The following is a 19,958-nucleotide window of genomic DNA, read 5'->3' as shown; positions in this document are numbered from 1 at the left end:
CAGCATCCTGTAGGATCTGTGACTGATTAACGGGAAGCTCAATTGTATGTCTATCTAAGCCCTCTCTTTCAATATCATTACCTATATAAAGTATAAAATAGATATAAATAGCATGTTTTTCTTCGTATAAATATTATGTATTTAGCATTTTCGGATTGTACAATCTATACACTATTTACATTTACCCACTCACTATAGCTATAACACCTGGTTATATTATAGTTTAGAGTTCACAGCAGATCGCAGAGTAATTTCCCATTGAGTGAATAGATTATAACATACCAAGTCCAAGACAAACAATCACAAAGTCAACACCATTCACAGCTTGTTTCAAACCCGCATGGTCATAAGTCTGGCATCTAGTGCTTCCAATGCACCCAGGATTATACTGAACAGAGTTTCCTAATCTTGATAGGTTCATCAATGGTGTAGTCGTGTAGCGTGGATCAACTGGTGGTGAGTAGTTAGCTGTCTGAACCTTTGAATTATTAGCCAAAGGACCAACAATCTATAGACAAAAATTGAAATAATGCCGAAATGAATGTAATTCAATACAGTGGTGAGTGAAATGCACCTTCTTTTATTGGAAAATATAAATAATTTGCAATGGGTGCAAAAAGGTACAGACCAATTTTGAAAGTTTTCTCCGTTGGAAAGCGCAATATTAAAAAAAACGTGAGGTAACGGGTAACGTACAAAACAACAATCCCAATTATACCAAGGACAGTATATATGACATTGCTATATTGGCAATACAAATAATAGTGTTAATGCAAATATTATCTAGTACACACCGCAATTTTCTGGAATTGTGTTCCGGATTTCAAAGGGAGAAAGTTATTTTCGTTTTTAAGAAGAACAAAGGTTTTCATAGCTGTTTGTATGGCGAGTTTTCTGTGTTCTGGACTTTGTACAACTGATAGATTTAACAGTTTATAAGAATTCATCTCTGGTGGATCAAATTCTCCCAACTTCATTCTGGTGTACCACATGGGTTTCATCATTTCTCTTACTTTAGATTCTTGAAGCTTTCCGTCTGCAATAGCCGTGCCTTAAAATAAAGAACAAACGGCATATGACAAACACTAGCTTTTCGTCTGAAAAATCTAAATATACTCTTGAAGTAGGTGATATTCAGAAACAATACAAAACTGCGGAAATGCACTGCTGTTTTTATTAGAGGTAACCAGTGTATGTTACTAACTGCCTACACATGAACATAAACAGTTCATATGGGCGGCTTATCTGACGGCCCCATTTCACTCGCAAAGAGATACACTGTCAAAAGTGAAAATGGACGTTTTTGATTTTTGTGTTAATATGAGTAATCGCTCCACCAATCCTCAGGCATTCAGCAATTCGTCGTGGCATGCTCCTAATCAACCGTCCAATCACGATTTGGGGCAATCTTGCAGTGTTGTCGGTTGACGTTGACGTCGACGAACACGTCTCCAGATGAAATTAAACGTAACACGCTAAAGCAAAGATACGCTAAACAGTAAATCTTATGCAAGAACCGATAGGAAAGCAAACATGGATAGGATAAACCAGCACGCGGCAGTTTTCGTCAACCCTTCATTGAAGTGTCAAATTTGACAATGAACCACTCCCATGTGTATGGCGCTATTGCGTGTCGCATGTGCAGCTCAGTGTTTCTATTGGGGCAATAAGTTCTTCATCTGTGAACATACTCTCAAAGCATGCCAAGTGTCCATGACTATTTATCATATCACAACCTGCATAGGTATTTGTATTTCAATATCCCCAACTTTGTTTTTTTGAAGAGTATATTATACAAGTACCACAGTTATCGACTCATACATTCTAATTAATTTTGGTATGTAAAAATAAACTAAAACCTAGAGAATGGTTCCCATCCCTAGACAACTCATATCCATGTTACCCAAACATGGCTGGCTGTAAATTACAGACAATAGAGATATTTATTTAAAAAAGTTACCAATGGAATCGTAAATATTCAATATAGTAGAAAATCCAAGTTCAATATTACATCCAGCATTTACACACGCTGCTGCAGCATCTACACTGCTGTTTCTATAGTGAAATACATTTACAACCCTATTTATAGCATCCGCATCACTTATAACATAACCTTTGAATCCCCATTCATCTCGCAGAATATCCGTTAACAATTCTTTGTTTGCACACGATGGTATACCATTTATGCTATAATCGAATACAAAAATTACATTTTATTAGAATCCTTAACTTCCACTCCAGATAACATTATAGGCTGCCAGACAATAACAGAGACCCCCACTAAGGGGACACATTGACGTTAACTGATACGCCGCCTAACAACATGGGCGTCTGACTCGTCCATAAAGAGCATTCGTCTAGCATATGGATCCATAGTCACATTGGCGTTATTGTCCTCAACACTGAATCAAATATTTGTTACGGTCTTTCTCGGGCCGGAATAACCTCTGTTTTTTAAGGAGGGTGGGTTGATGGGGGTTGCGGGGTGGGGGGGGGGAGCCAATAGGAGAATGGGGGGCGGGGGATTAAAAAACTGTATGGTCCAGATCGGCGCGAAGCCCCCAAATAGCTTAGAAAAATAGATTCGACTGCGGACCAAATGAAGGCAAAGAGAATGACCTTCATATTTCCACATCTAAATTAGAATATCTTTTGATCTTGGACTGGACCCAGCATACCCCCCACCCTCCTCCCAATGTGGAGTGTCCCATGTTTGTTCCACGTTGTCCCCGTAGCTCCGGTACTGGGTCTTTCTCATAGTTATAAGCATATATGTTGAATGCTCACAGTTGTCTAAACACTTTGTAAATAGTGATGATATACGGGGGGGCTGACTGAAAAGTTCTAAGCCCAATACAGATACATGCTGACATGGTCTCCACTTTAGGGGATGATGCCTGTTCGTTTTCCACAGTAAAGATGTGGACTACAGAATTTAAGCGTGGCAGAGAGAGGCTTGACGTGCGTCCTGCACGGCCGTCAAAATGAAACATTACCCGGGTGCATGACATGGTGATGCCTGATCGACGATTGTCCTTTCGACATATTGCCAGTGTTGTGGGCATCCCCCATTATCACATTGAGCACACTACCGCCAACGAGTTAAGAATAACAAAAATTTCTGCAAGATGGGTGCCAAATCTCATGACGGCGAATCAGAAACATGTCAGATTCCTGGCGCCCCGTAACAATCTGCGCCTTTTGAAGAAAAATCCTGATAATTTTTGGCGAGACTTGTACCCATGGATTATGCCCCTGTTTCCAGAAATGAAAATGGAACTAGCCGGTGGTCATTTTCCTAATGATGACGACATGCCAGCTGTGAACGACTTTTTTTAAGGTGGCTGCAGAAAATTTCTTCCTGACCGACATCCAAGCCTTGCAACATCGCTATCAAAAGTGTGTCCACCTCAAATCGACTACGTAGTAAAATAAATGGAAACCACTGACTTTGTACAGCTCCTTCACAAACAGGCTTAGAACTTTTCAGTCAGCGCTTGTATGTTTATCAAAACATTGATCTACACAACGAATGATCAGACCAACCAATATTTGAAGCCATATACCAACGCACTGACATGGGCATGTAAAATACCTACCTATTATAACTACACATGATATTATATGTTCCAGCTTTAACGCAAGCTCTGAATGCTGGCAGAAATGTTCTTCTCCAATCTCTCATGTTAATCTGTAAGGTAGACACAATACAAATTGTAGAATAATAGAAACATTCTTTACACGGATTGTTAAAGGAGCTAAATCACTAATGTTTGGGACCTAGAAATTGACACAAATGGGTCGCAACGCATATAATAATGTAATCTGATTGTATATAAACTGATTTGCATTCAATTGTTTCCGTTTTGACTCTAATTTCAAATCAGTTATCTCCAGCGAAATATGGCATGAGTCTCAAACGAATCGCTATTTGTAGCGTCTGGTTATTCCAGTTTATTACGTATGCTCTCATGGCGTCACCGTTTGACATGAGTTGTGGAATATGTCTAGCCTCGTTCTTTCTGGTCACTTGTTACAACTGACACTGAAACGTACCATGGTACACGATTCGTGTACCAATGGTAAATATTTATTTTGTCTTAAATATTGGATATCAGAGGCCTACATTTTCCCGTTTTTCGTGTTTTGAACAAAAGCACTGGCTAGTACACCGCTAACATAAGGGTCTTCTCCATATGTCTCCTGAAGAAGAAAAAGGTGCATTGCGAGATTAGAACAAATGCTTTGTAGATTTACAATCGGGGAAATATAATTATGATTTTACTTTTCAAATCAAATGCTGATGATCTTAACATCTTAACTCGTTGCCACCATATTTGTGTTTTTTTTCCTTTAAAAAATACAGCTATTCAAAAGAAATAATGATATATCCGATAGTTCTTACTTCGTTTCTGCCCCATCTAGGATCTCTGGCAATATTTATATTTGGACTCAGACAGCTGAGTCCCCTGCCAACGGTATATGAACCGTCTTTACTGAACACGGTGTTATGAGCTCTGACTTCTATACCAGTTGCTCTGGCTACATTAAAGATTACTTGTTCGCTGAAAAATATAGCGTTTCTAAACCATGGAAAGTATATTCAATTATGAAAATATCACCAAATTAAAAAGCCTAAAATAATGTCAAATCGAATAGCAGCGGTATATATTAAACTATACAGCCAATGATTATTATTTTTTATCATATTGACAACAAATGTTTCATCTAGAATTCTAAATGTAATGTTTTATAAACTGATGATTATTAATTTAAGCCCTTTCGTACAATAGATAAAGAAATCGAGACTTTAAATGAATAAATATTAAACCTGAAGGAAGCCGCTAATCCAATGGCTTCAGGAAAACCTGTTCCACCTCCACCAATATCTCCTCGAAGACATTCGGTCCACCATTCATACGGGTTGATTCCAAGTCTTGGAATTGGATGAGTCCCATTTGTGCCCTTTGCCATTTGGCCTACCATTTCAGGAATTGTTAATCTACGAACTAAATCATTTACTCTTTCTTCCCATGTTAAAGATACGTTATAGAAGGGGAAATCAGGAAACCCATAGCGGGGCGCTACAAAATTTAGCAGTAGTAATACAATTAATCGCGTTATCATGATGTCAATTGAGTCCAGTGGGGGGGTTTTCACGTTGAATAAAGATCAGTATATATAATATCAAGCATAAAAAATAAAGGAGTGTTCTGCATTCAATCAGATAACGCTATCAAAGTTTTACGATCAACAGAAGTTAAATCTGGGAACGAAGATATCTATAAAACTGCTATCGTCATTCATACATTTTCTGAAAAACAAATTGGTTCTAATTTCTTCTGGGAATACCCATTAGGATACTTAGAAAGAGTAGCGCCTTGGACTATTCCAATTTGTAGGTAATTTATTAAGCTCTTCGTGTAAGTTTGTGAATGAATCCATTTATTCAACACCGACCAGTAGAAGGAATTTCTTCAGGGCATACCCAGTAGGATATTTAGAAAGAGTAGCGTCTTAGACTATTCCAGTTTGTAGGTAATTTATTAAGCTCTTCGTGCAATTTTGTGAACGTGATCCATTTATTCCAAACCTAACAGTAGTCGGAATTATGGTCACTGACATTACACACCATCAAATATGCATCATGGTTGTGTTCCAACACTGAACCTTTATACAACCCATTTGGTCTACATCATATTCGAACTAATATATGTTCCATTATTTCTCTCTGTATAATAAGAAATGTCTATTATATTACCGATCATTTCATCCGGAATATAGGGTCCAAAATATCAGAAGGACAAAATTTATCAAGCTTAAGATGTATGACTTCTCCAAAACCTTTAACAACAAACGAAGATCAAAAATTTGCCATATTACTTGAAAGGCTTCATGACAAATATGTCCTCGTACGTACCAGCTGATAAGGCTGTAAAGTTTCACTTTTTATAGCTGTCATTGCTAATGCCATATTTAAACAAATCACATATCAGTCCTTACTGTTGTTTTGGAATTAATTCTGGAGATAAAGATGGCGATCTGGTGAGTCTTGATCCCAAAACTACACAAACGAGCGCTATATAGTCGGTAGGATACACTTTCCGAGGTAGGATACAAAGAAAACAAAACCATATAGTATATAGATAAATCGCAAATGGCGAAAGCTGTTTTGCGATACGAAATCTCAATGCTCAATATAGTTTTACGTGTTATATCTTCCCAGATTTCAACTCTGTTGATTGTACAGACACTCCTTAATTTTTATACTTTAAAATATATATTTATCTTTTATTCAACTTAGTAACCCGAAAGACCTCCACGGGACGTTGTTGACACCATGACAGCTCGATTAACCGTGTTGCTGTTCCTAAATTTTGTATCGCTTTGCTATGGGTTTCCCGATTTCCCCTTCTATAACTTATCTTTAACATGGGAAGAAAGAGTAGATGATTTAGTTAGTAGATTAACCATTCCTGAAATGGTTGGTCAAATGTCAAGGGGCACAAATGGGACTGATCCGATTCCAAGACTTGGAATCAACCCGTATGAATGGTGGACGGAATGTCTTCGAGGAGATATTGATGCAGGTGGAACTGGTTTTCCTGAAGCCATTGGATTAGCGGCTTCTTTTAGGTATAATATTTACTCATTTAAAGTTTCGATTATTTTTTTTATCATTAGTCGTTTTCTAAAACATTATAGTTAGAATTCTCGGTGAAGCATTTGCTGACAATATGATAATCAAAATAATTGGCTGTGTAGTTAATCTATACTGTTTCTATTCGATTTGACATTTTTTAACTTTATAATCCGGTATTAGTTCCATATATAATTTAGAAACGTTATATTTTGCAGCGAGGAAGTAATCTTTAATGTAGCTAGAGCAACTGGTACAGAAGTCAGAGCTCATAACACTGTGTTCAATAACGACGGTTCATATACCGTTGGCAGGGGTCTCAGCTGTTTGAGTCCAGTTATAAATATTGCCAGGGATCCTAGATGGGGCAGAAATGAAGTAAGAACTATGGGATATATCATTATTTCTTTTGGATAGCTGTAGTGGCACTGAATTATCATCATCAGCATTTCGTTAATTTTCCCCGACTGTAGATCTACCTATAACCTTTGTTCTAATCATGCAATGCACGCCTTTCTTCTTTAGGAGACCTATGGAGAAGATCCTTATGTTAGTGGTGTACTAGCCAGTGCTTTCGTCCAGGGTCTCCAAGGTGATCATCCACGATATCTTTTAACAAGTGCTGGATGTAAACATTTTGATGGCTGGGCTGGACCACAATACCTCGATTTTGATGCACAGGTAAACATGCATATGCGCTGTCCTTTACAATCTGTGTACAGAATGTTTCTATTATTCTACAATTTGTATTGTGTCTACCTTACAGATTAACATGAGAGATTGGAGAACAACATTTCTACCAGCGTTCAGAGCTTGTGTTAAAGCTGGAACTTACAATATCATGTGTAGTTATAATAGGTAGGTATTTTACATGTCAGTGCGTTGGTACATGACGTCAGCCATTCGTTGGTCCGTTCATTCGTTGTGTAGGTCAGTGTTTGTATTAAATATAAGTGATCAGAAAACTGTATCAGAACGTATGTGTGGATAATAGAAGAGCTACCGTAAACAAATTAAACATTGCGGATGATAACGTCAATGAGAAAGTGGACACAATCGTCAATGTTAGGTGAATGTTTTTCTTTTGAATTTTTCTTTTTTTTTTTGGTAATCCAAACGCCCACTGGTGTTCGGCTGCGTATCTTTTATTGTCTGACAATTTTAATTTAATGGTCTTGACTGGATCCAGGCGCTCCCTTTTACTAGTGGGCGTATATTTTATTGTCTGGCAACCTATATTTATATTTGTCCAATACGAATGTCGCTCGCAGGAATGTCTTTAATACAGGTGATCTCTAATAAAACGTAATTATTTTGTATTCAATTATAGCATAAATGGTATACCATCGTGTGCAAACAAAGAATTGTTAACGGATATTCTGCGAGATGAATGGGGATTCAAAGGTTATGTTATAAGCGACGCGGATGCTGTTTCTAATGTTGTAACTAAATTCAACTACAGAAACAACAGTGTAGATGCTGCAGCAGCGTGTGTAAATGCTGGATGTAATATTGAACTCGGTCTCCCTTTTTTGTTGAATGTCTACCAATCCATTGGTAACTGATTTATTTTTAAATTTTTGATAATCATCCCTCTATATTGTTTGTTATTTAAAGTTAGCCTTTTTTGGGTAACACGGCTTTAGTTTGTTTTTCCGTACGGAAATTAATTAGAATGTATAATACGTTAACACGAAGCATTTATTAAAGTTTGTTGAATATACAATATTTAGATATTACGGAGAAACTCTTGTTTGTGGAAATGCCGTTTGTGCTTTTAAAGGTCAGGCTGTCTCGGAAGGAAAGCTTCAAGAATCTAAAGTAAGAGAAATGATGAAACCCATGTGGTACACCAGAATGAAGTTAGGAGAATTTGATCCACCAGAGATGAATCCATATAAGCAGTTAAATCTATCAGTTGTACAAAGTCCAGAACACAGACAACTCGCCATACAAACAGCTATGAAAACCTTTGTTCTTCTTAAAAACGAAAATAACTTTCTCCCTTTGAAATCTGGAACACAATTCCAGAAAATTGCGGTGAGTACTAGATAATATTTGCATTAACATTATATCTGTATTGCCAATATAGAAATGCCATATATACTGTCCTTGGTATAATTAGGATTATTGTTTTGTACATTACCGCCCGTTTTTTTTAATATTGCGCTTTCCATGAAGCGAAATTAACGGAGAAAACTTTGAACTTGGCTCTGTACCTTTTTGCACCGATTGCAAATTATTTTTATATTTTCTAATAAAAAGAAGGTGCATTTCACTCACCACTGTATTGAATTACATTCATTTCGGCATTGTTATATATTTTCAATTCTTGTCTATAGATTGTTGGCCCTTTGGCTAATAATTCAAAGGTTCAGACAGCTAACTACTCACCACCAGTTGATCCACGCTACACGACTACACCATTGATGAACCTATCAAGATTAGGAAACTCTGTTCAGTATAATCCTGGGTGTATTGGAAGCACTAGATGCCAGACTTATGACCAAGCGGGTCTGAAACAAGCTGTGAACGGTGTTGACTTTGTAATTGTTTGTCTTGGGCTTGGTATGTTGAAATCTGCTTCCTCTGTTGAAAACTTCTCTTTGATCTGACGTGAACTCCAAACTAACCAGTTTTGATAGCTATAGTGTGTAAAGTTTATAGATTGTACTATCTGAAAATGCTAAATACATAATATTTATATGAAGAAAACATGCTATTTACATCTATTTTATACTTTATATAGGTAATGATATTGAAAGAGAGGGCTTAGATAGACATACAATTGAGCTTCCCGTTAATCAGTCACAGATCCTACAGGATGCTGTCAATAATAGTAGGTACTCTGCTTGTTTCAATGATTACACAAAATATGCTCCAAATATAAAAAATATAAAGATCACCCCCTGCTACCCATTGAATTTACTTGCTGCCACCAAATCGTGTCGGGGGTTGGGTTTGTGTGGAATGGACGTCAATCCCGATTTTTCTCTCCAAATCGTGTCATTTAACCTTGAGAGATTTCGATTTGTCCTTACTAAAAATAAATTAAAGACGATAGGTGTTGTTTTAATCCTGGATATGTTGTTTTTATTTCTAGGTCCAGCTAATACACCGGTTCTACTGATCTTGTTTAATGCCGGGCCGGTTAATATAACATGGGCTGATAGTTATCCTAGAGTTGTTTATATTTCTAGGTCCATCTAAAACACCCGTTCTACTTATCTTGTTTAATGCCGGACCGGTTGATATAACATGGGCTGATAGTAATCCCAGAGTTGTTGCTATCCTAGAAGCTTTCTACCCTTCTCAAGCTACAGGAGAAGCACTGTTGAACGTTGTTACAATGAACGGCCTGGATTCTGTTCCAGCAGGCAGATTACCATGTACATGGCCGGCAAGTGACAAACAGGTAAAGCAAATTATTATAATGCGTGAAATTGAACCGAACATGTGAGAAGCGGTAGCCTGAAAAAGATTACAATACTTTCAGGAATACGAAATTAAATCCTACCGCTCTTGAGTTTCATATAAGCCCTCATTTCATGTGGGGACTGGGGAATATATTCGTCACACCTTTCCACCGTCGACAGTTATTGTAAACTCTCTATTGGTGAGAGTTTTTGAAACTTGTTTGATTTGTTCGACTTCCCCTAACAAGGAACACTATCAAACGATTTTTGGCAGAGTTTTCTATCCGTGTGACTGAAATCTTGTTAGGATTGATCTGATACTCATAAAGAGGAGCGCTACAGAATCTACGATTCGCCCACATTTGACTGGAATTTATTGTCCCGGACACCGAAAGCCAGCTTTAAAAAAGTTGCTAGGGCGTATAATCGAGGCTTGACAATGCTATTTTTAAATACATCATTACAGATTCCACCAATAGCGAACTATTCTATGGAAGGTAGAACATATCGATATATCAACTATGATCCACTATATCCCTATGGTTATGGTTTATCTTATACAAGTTTTACCTACTCTAATCTACAATTTACTCAGTCAATATTAGCAGGCAATGATATAGAGGGATCGGTAGATGTTTATAATAATGGTCAAATATCAGCTGATGAGGTTATTCAAGTTTATATCAACTGGCAAAATAGTCCAGAACCAACACCTAAACTACAATTAGTGGATTTTAAGAGACAGTATGTTATAGCTCAAAATAAAATAAGAGTAACATTTAGAGTTAAAGGTGAAAGTATGGCGGTATGGATGGAAGATAACAGTGGATGGATGGTTTATCCAGGTTAGTTTCAGTCTTGTTTATATGGCACGCTTAAATTACACAAGATACTCCATGGGTCTTTCTTTACCTCAGGGCATGGCTGATTTATTGTTATTTTTAAGGTTAAGTTTTATCAATATTGATCAAGCGTTGGTGTTTATACTTCAAGATAATGCGGATTAAAGATTGTTGTTTTTGTTTCAGGACAATATGGAATATTTGTGGGAGGACAGCAACCAAACCAGAATAAAATTACGAACTCTAATGTATTGTCAGGAATGTTTAAAGTTACAGAAACCAGATTTCTTGGGAAATATTAATAAACTGAATTAGTTCAATATAACATTGATGGTTAATGAAATTACTAATAGCAATGTTAACATTGTATAATTAAATACGTTATAATGTGTTAATTGTTTTATGTTTATCTCATAAATACTGGGGTGAGATTCCTGGTAATGGTGATATCATACAGAACAACGTAGTCCTATTACAATGTACTCGATATTGATTTTAATTTGTTCTGAATTGTAAATTTGCGTAATGTCGAGCGAGAGAAAATGAATAAAATCATGTTATTAACCAAACAAGAAGCAGGGCGGGTGGATTAAACACGGGTAAAGTTGGCGTTGCATCCACCAAGTTCGTATCCAGTATTACCCGAACCATATGATAGAGACAATGCTTTCTTTACCACAAAATAAGCACAGCGAATATTATAGATAGTAGACAAATGAAAGCCACAATCGATCTTACCCATCTTAATTATTCCGATACTATTTTCTTTCAAATAGACTCATATAAACCTGTATTGTTGTGGTTTGTGCATGATCCCATAAAAATGTTTACCTCCTGAACTTGTTAAAAGGTATGCCTGATGATCACCCTGTAAACCTTGAAAGCAATCGGCTTGGTATGCCGACAAATTCAGGACAATTAAAAACGATTATTTGCCAACCACTCGAATTTTACTTCAAATGCTGATGCTCAGAAATACAGTGGCATTATAGCTGGTACAACTTTGAAAAGATTTCCACCTGAGTGAAATAATCATTTTTACGTTTGCACTGGCTTTCAGGGACCCGTTAGGATGTTTATAACTGGAGTCAATATCTTAGTCCGCTGTCAACCGTATAGGAATTTCTTTATTGAACATACCAGTTGCTCTAACTACTATAAACGTACTTCTCTTCTACAAAAATATAACGCCAACTGTACTGTACCTCTTAATACATGTTAGTCTCAACTCGGATATCAACAGTATATATTCATTTTGACACCCAACTGAGCATTATCAATGATGAAAGAAGCTAATAATCTAATTGGTTCGAGGAGACCAGTTCCATCAATACCAATATTACTTCGAACACCACCATTGCTATGGGTTGATGCCAAGCTTTGGAATTAGACCAGTCCCACCTGTGCAATGTGACACTATCGTTTCAAATAACTTAATGTTAAAGATACATTGTGCAATTGGAAATCTGAAAATCCGTAGTGAGTAGCTACTAAATTTATTAACCGCAGTATGAGTAATCTAATCATGAACTATTCCTGGTAACTCAGTAAGTTGAGGGAAAGATAAGTAGATATATGTTTAATCATAGTATAGATAAGAACGGAACTAGAGTAAATCCTGTAACATCATACATTTGAATTTGTAAATCAATTCCTATACACTATCTGTGGCGTTGTCAGCTTGAAAGAAGTAGACGGAGTCAAAAATATTCTCTCACGTATCATTATCGGATATGATAATATGACAATTGTAGATTAATCCCCTTACCTCTCCTTAACAGTTCACTTTGATTGTTGGACAAATTAAGGAACAAACTGTTGAGAAAAGTTCGTAAACTCTATGACCACGATACTTGCTGTTATGTACTAAAGTACAACAATGTATGTGAATATTGTTTCATATATGTTAATCATGGATCGTTTTGAATCCATAAAAGATAACCTTTCACTGTTAAAAATCTTCTTTTAGTTTTAGGATAATGTGTTCGTACTCATATGTTACATATACGTAGCAAATAAAGTAGGCATAAGTTATGTAACCCGGCATCAAAATATAGCTTTCGTCTACCACTAAAAAAACATTTTTATGTGCCTTCATTCCATTGTAAATGGAATATTTAAACCATACCCGCCCCTTGAGTTTAATGTATTTTGGTGCATGCTTGTTTTGGCTGGAAAAGCTGATATCCATGCCTCAGTAACCGATTGGTCATTATTGCTGAAATGGTATTGAATGGACCATATATCTGGAGATGTTACTTCTCCGATCAAGCTGAAATTTTGAGTATTAGTATTTACAGCCAACATAATCATATATACCAAATCGCGAAGGGGTGCGATTTTCCTCATTAGGTTATTTGACACGGGATGACTCAAATATGTCAGAAAATGTTTGGGGATTGTTACTGTCCATGGAGCCGAAATTTTGTTAACCACTAGTTATTAAACCGAATAACGAAAGTTTGAAAGCCGCCCCCCCCCCCCCCCTGCCCCTCTCAAAATGCGCCTTGTTCATAATGTGTTATGTTTCTAATCTCGTGACAATCACATTGTCTTGGGAATATTCAGGTTGAACTTAATATCCTAGGTATGATTTTTAATACATCTCAAAATCTTCCGTGTTTTCTGCCACTGTAATAATGCATGCCACATGACCCTTTTTGACTACAGAATTTATATACTCATAGCCATTGTAATTTGGATTACAAATTTTCAGACGTTGTCTACTGAATCTTTGGTAAAAAAAGCACTTACATCAATGCATTAACGGCCAAAAAATATAAACCCCTATATAGACATACAGGATACCTGTATTTCGATATACAGGATACCAACCGTTAGAATATTCTATTTAAGATATAAACATAACAAAATTTAATTATAAAATTTTAATATGTTATTAGAATCTTCCCAGAAACCTAGTATTGGTAACCGTAAACATTCCTGATAGTTCATTAGAGTTAGTAGTTTTAGTCTGGTTTGGTTGTTGACCACCTACAAAAAGTCCATATTGTCCTGAAATATAAACATCAACAATATAAGGTCCTGAAGTATAAGCATATATAAACATCAGCATAATGCCCCAAAAAACTTAAATTAAATAAAATTGGAGATTTAAATATTAACTTATAATTCTTATTGTCTTGAAGTTTCAGTATAAACATCGACCTATTCATTTCACTTTGTAATATTTTGTATGTTTAGAAAACTTACCTGAATAAACCATCCATCCACTGTTATCTTCCATCCATACCGCCATATTTTCACCTTTAACTCTAAATGTTACTCTTATTTTATTCTGAGCTATAATATACTGTCTCTTAAAATCCACTAATTGTAGTTTAGGTGTTGGTTCTGGACTATTTTGCCAGTTGATATAAACTTGAATAACCTCATCAGCTGATATTTGACCATTATTATAAACATCTACTGAACCCTCTACATCATTGCCTGCTAATATTGACTGACTAAATTGTAGATTAGAGTAGGTAAAACTTGTATAAGATAAACCATAACCATAGGGATATAGTGGATCATAGTTGATATATCGATATGTTCTACTTTCCATTGAATAATTGATTATGGGAGGCAGCTGAAATAAATTGTAAACATATAAATTCCAGGGGTACTCTAGAACACATAATATTTTTTCCGACATCCTACCACATCTAAAGACCCCTACCCGCAATCGATTTATTGAAATAAGACATTATATGTTTCTTCGGACGTGACATGGTTATTTCGAGTGGACATTAAACCCATTACCGTACACATGTATTAAGAACTTACTTGATCAGTTGCCATTGGCCATGTGTAAGGCAATCGGCCAGCTGGGACAGAATTTGGACCAGTCATGGTAAGAACATTAAATAAAGCTTCTCCTGTAGCTTGAGACGGATAGAAAGCCTCTAAGATAGCAACAACTCTAGGATTACCATCAGCCCATGTTATATCAACCGGTCCAGCATTAAACAAGATCAGTAGAACCGGTGTATTAGCTGGACCTAGAAATATATACAACTCTAGGATTATATCAACAGGTCCAGCATTAAACTGATGTATTAACAGGACCTAGACATATCAGTAACAGGAGTACTACCACTCAATGTTAGATCAAGAAGTACAGCATTAAACAAGATAAGTAAAACGGGCCCATTAGCCGGACCAAGGAGTGTAAGAAATAGAAGCGGATAAAATAGAAATACCTAGTAATATGAATACCTCTACGGTTACTACTAGACATATTAACAACAATGGAATTACTAGCATAATTGAATATAGAAACTTACTACTATTGACTGCATCTTGCAGAAGTTTTAATTGTTTACCAGGTAAATCTATACTTGGTCTGTCGAGGGCTTCATTTTCAATAGCAGTACCTACAAAATAATAATACTTTATATTTTTCAATGTGATCTCAAATGTACTTTAAAACCATAGCCCTATATTAAAGCTTACCTAAACCTAAACAGACGATGACCAAATCAACACCTTCACTAGAGTTTTTAATACTAGTTTGGTCGCAATCAGTACAATTTGTACTTCCAACTTCCAGATTATTTAATTTATATTTTATGCGTATAGAAATGAAAATATGAGGGGTAATATTTGTTCCATTAACGATATTTGAAGATTAATATTTTGTCATAAAAGAAATATTCTAGACCATTCACTAACACTCAGTTACGAATCTAACCTGGTGACTTAGCTAGTGATTGATATACCTAATCCTAAGCATACGATGACCAGATCAACTCCTTGAACAGCTTTTATTATACCAGCTTGGTCGTAATCTATACAAGTAGTATTTCCACTACATCCATTATTGTACTGAACAGTGTTTCCTAATCTAGAGAGGTTCATTAAAGGTGTAGTAGTATATCGTGGATCTACTGTTGGTGAATAACCACCAGTCTGAACATGTGGATCGTTTGCTGCCGGACCAACTATCTATTAAAAAGTAGAAAACAAAGAAGTAAAAGGCAAAACGTTATTGCTCTATTTAGCTATAGGTCGTGACGGGGTATGTTCACTTTTCTGGAACACCTGGTAACAATGACATCCATGTTTTGCTTTTCGTATGGGAAATGTTAGCTTATATTTGTATTAATTAGTTTTAGTATTCCAGGTCCCCAGTATCCCAATATATTTGTAATTTGGAATTTCTAGTTCACGGAACAACTGTAGACAATGCTAGGTTCCCACTATCACGATTCACGCTACGATTAAAATCGTGATCTTAATCTAATCGTGGTTTTAATCGTAGAGTAATCTTGGTGATCCTATCAAGTCTTATCATATATTTTGTGTTGATCGTATCGAAACGTATACGAACCTATCTGCACGTACCAGTTCGTGGATTCAATAGGAGTAATCCTGTCGTAACGCATCGCACGACAGTGGGTACCTAGCCTTACTGAAGCTAAAAATACATGTCACATTCAACACCATGCAGTGAAGTGTGGCGGGATCAGCGATTACAAATCTGCAGGGCAACGAAAACGATCTTCAGGAAACAAATCAGTTTTCCTTGCGGTCATTCGTCTATGTACATCGCTATAGACACAGCGTTTGATTACACCAATTTATTTAACAATACGTGAAAATAACGCTTTACACATCTACAAAATATAATACAACTTACAGCAATTTTATTGAAGATTCCAGTTTTTGTTGGAAGAAATTTATTTAAATTTTTAAGAAGAACAAAGGTTTTCATAGCTGTTTGTACGGCGAGTTGCCTGTGTTCTGGACTTTGTACAACTGATAGATTTAACAGTTTATAAGGATTCATCTCTGGTGGATCAAATTCTCCCAACTTCATTCTAGTATACCAAGTTGGTTTCATTAATTCTCTTACTCTTGTTTCTGTTATTTTACCTTCTGATATAGCTTGTCCTGAGATCAAAATGTTTCATAATTAGTTATCGGTAATTTATATGCTTTGTAACATTAATTGTTCACCCCGCTGCGGTTCGACTATACAATCGTGTCCGTATTGTAAGTCATTAATTATGTAAACTGATAGTGATCTATGATAATTACACAATTTCAATAATTGTTTCCGTGAAACTTATATCAAAGATGATTAGAATGAGGACACAGTCCTGGCGTACTCCACAGAATAAAATTCAAATTTTAAGACATCTTATTCGCATATGGTATTTGAATTGCCAAGCAAGTCTAAATAATACGCTCGAAAACAGTTTAAAATAAGTCACTACCTATTGCATCATAGATATTATTAGTGGAATGTCCAAGTTCTATATTACAACCAGCATTAATACAGGCAGCAGTTGTATCCACACTATTGTTCAGATAATGATGTCTAAAAATAATGTTCTCAATAGCACTAGCATCACTTATAACATAGCCACTAAAACCCCATTCATTTCTTAATATATCTGTTAATAGTTCTTTATTAGCACAGGATGGTATTCCATTTATGCTGTAAATATACCAAAAATATTTTAGAACAATGAAACAGTGTCTTGGTTAAAAAATTTCAGAAGATGAAAATATTTGGTGGACGTGCTAGCAGTCTAATTAATCTACAACAGAGAGAGAGAGAGAGAGAGAGAGAGAGAGAGAGAGAGAGATGGGGTTTAACGTCCACTCGACAAAAACTAGGTCATTTCGGGACTGACACATGGTTCAATTTTATTTCAATAATTCGCCTTAGCAGTGGGAGGAAACCGGAGGACCCGGAGAAAACCTACGAGGTTGGACGTATAACCGGGGATTCGAAACCACGCCAGTTGACCCAATGACAGACCTTATGATACATCGCGCACGTGCTAACCATTCGGCCATCCAACCCCCCATGTACAACAGAAGACTTACCTATAGTAACTGCACATAATATTATAGGAACCAGCTTTAATACAACTTCTGAAGGCAGGTAGGAAAGTGGTTCTCCAATCTCTCATTGATACCTACAGATGGATATAACATTTTTTTAAGATCCAGTGAAGGAAACTGGCTTGTTTAATTGGGATAGACTGCATTGAGTATTCAAGATTTTAAAACTAGGCATGCCTGTGAAAAACTTACTTGTGCGTTAAAACCCAGTCTAGAAACGGGGTCATTTTCAGGACCCGCATAGGCATCAAAATGTTTACATCCAGCACTTGTTAAAAGGTATCGTGGATGATCGCCCTGGAGACCTTGGACAAAAGCTGCTGCATATTGACCACTGAAATAGGGATCTTCACCATAAGTCTCCTGTAAAATTAAAATCGTTTATGCTAAATGGACTAAACACTTGAATAACACAAAGTCATGTCAACTTTTGTGAGAATTTAAATAAAGCTGGGGGATCTGGATAAAAATATTCGCTGACTACTTATTCTTTCTTAGTATTTTTTATTTTAACAAGTCATTCGCATAAGACCGGCAAAAGTAACCGTCACGTAAGCGATATATTGTTTAAATACATTACTACTCAACCTTAACTTACTTGATTTCTACCCCATCTTGAATCTCTCATTATATTTATTACTGGTGAAAAACAGCTGAGTCCTGTACCAAGACCATATTTCCCTTGTTGACTAAAAACTGTATTTTTAGCTCTTACTTCTATAGCAGTGGCTCTAGCTACATCATAAATCACATCTGTACTTTTATTATGAAAGAAACATTGCAGTGAATTAAAAAGTAGTAAGGCCGCCAACAATAGCAGAAAATGTCATAATTGATGTCTTCATAATTTGAATGCTTAAATATTGCTGAGCACATTTAATACCATGCATTTTAACACAAATATATTTATATGTGATGAACTACCTGAAAGCTGCTGCAAGACCTATAGATTCAGCAAAACCAGTTCCACCTTGTTGTACATCACCACGGAGACATTCTGTCCACCATTCATACGGTTTGATTTCTAATCTAGGAATTGCGTCAGTTCCACCGTTGCCTTTCGACATTTGACCTATCATTTCAGGTATGGTTAATCTGCCAACTAAATCATTTACTCTTTCTTTCCATGTTAAAGATACGTTATAGAAGGGGAAATCTGGAAATCCATAGCACGAAGCTAGAAATACTAGAAGCAAAATACAGACGGTCGACATTTCAAGCTAATACTAAAAGACGATAGGTATGATGGGTTCTATTTAAATAATGCATTTGAAACTGCACTATAATATAACTGTTAATAAATAAATGTCTAGTAAAACTAAATGTTCTTTTTATTTCTGTAGTTGAGGCCTATAACCTCAAAATCTAACTTCGTTTGGCCCTTGGAAAAGTGGAAGCAACTTTTAAATTGTACCCAACTGCAACCATGTATAAACAAATAGTTAGCTACTAAGTTACACTTCTTTTCAAATCCAACAATCGACCTAATATAACCACGCTATCTCTCCATACAACAATATTTGACGGGTTGTATTAACGTAGGCCTTAACACACATTCACATCTATAAAAAGTAAACCCGATAACATTTAATGAATCGGTCAGTCCTATATAGCGTCCTTTGCTACATTGAAATGCAATTTAAAGCCACGACATTGTAGTGCATGACTAGTGCCCACTGGCTGTAATAAAACTAACAAAATAAAATAATATGATGATATCGCTAATTCAGTATTCAATACAGGATGTACAAACATGGTTGAAATTACAGCCGAATGACATACATAAATCAAGTACGGAAAGCCAATGCAGACATAATATAAATTTATTATTATTATTCAACACAATAACCTTGTACGAATAATTTACATCTTGAAATAATGTTAGTATTGTTCGATATTAAAACCAACATTTTTTCTTAAATCATTCTTATTTTGGTTCGACTATACTCATTAATCAAAATCAAGAATATTGACTATTGATTTTAATTATTCTTTTTTTTTTGTTTGAAAAAAATGTCCTCTGTTTTGACTAACACTCAGCAAAGCTGATTAGGTACTATTTATCTAAATCGAGTATTGCGTTATCGCAATATACACAGATAATATTCAAACTTACAAGGTCAATAACACACAGAACTAGCGTAGCATTATTTACATTTAGCAGTATCACCATCATTCATTTCTTTAATTGTGTCAGTT

The 19,958-nt window shown here is 36.0% G+C and overlaps 2 protein-coding genes across 3 annotated transcripts; one reads left to right on the top strand and one right to left on the bottom strand.

Moving 5' to 3' along the window:
• The first annotated feature begins 7,408 nt into the window (after positions 1-7,408).
• Positions 7,409-10,100, top strand: LOC126809649 (uncharacterized). The gene is made up of 6 exons (XM_050534319.2): positions 7,409-7,498; positions 7,971-8,197; positions 8,424-8,680; positions 8,983-9,208; positions 9,390-9,479; positions 9,841-10,100. Exons 1-6 carry the CDS (start codon positions 7,413-7,415, stop codon positions 10,098-10,100), a joined length of 1,146 nt encoding a protein of 381 aa, XP_050390276.2. The 5' UTR covers positions 7,409-7,412.
• A 3,671-nt stretch (positions 10,101-13,771) lies between these two features.
• On the bottom strand, positions 13,772-19,517 carry LOC126812539 (uncharacterized). Of its 2 annotated transcripts, XM_050538994.1 has the most exons (11): positions 18,684-19,517; positions 18,358-18,517; positions 17,952-18,122; positions 17,742-17,833; positions 17,123-17,346; positions 16,543-16,796; positions 15,623-15,848; positions 15,188-15,277; positions 14,688-14,902; positions 14,112-14,490; positions 13,772-13,913 (listed from the first exon to the last, which is right to left on the bottom strand). In XM_050538994.1, exons 1-11 carry the CDS (start codon positions 18,971-18,973, stop codon positions 13,798-13,800), a joined length of 2,217 nt encoding a protein of 738 aa, XP_050394951.1. In that variant the 5' UTR covers positions 18,974-19,517; the 3' UTR covers positions 13,772-13,797. The 2 variants fall into 2 exon arrangements, with proteins under 2 accessions (XP_050394951.1, XP_050394952.1); XM_050538995.1 differs by lacking the exons at positions 13,772-13,913; positions 14,112-14,490; positions 14,688-14,902 and having other exon boundaries at positions 15,186-15,277; positions 15,595-15,848.
• Positions 19,518-19,958: the final 441 nt, after the last annotated feature.

The sequence above is a fragment of the Patella vulgata genome, chromosome 2 (genome assembly GCF_932274485.2).
Source record: "Patella vulgata chromosome 2, xgPatVulg1.2, whole genome shotgun sequence".
Lineage (NCBI taxonomy): Eukaryota > Metazoa > Mollusca > Gastropoda > Patellidae > Patella > Patella vulgata.
This window is presented reverse-complemented; position numbering and strand designations above follow the sequence as displayed.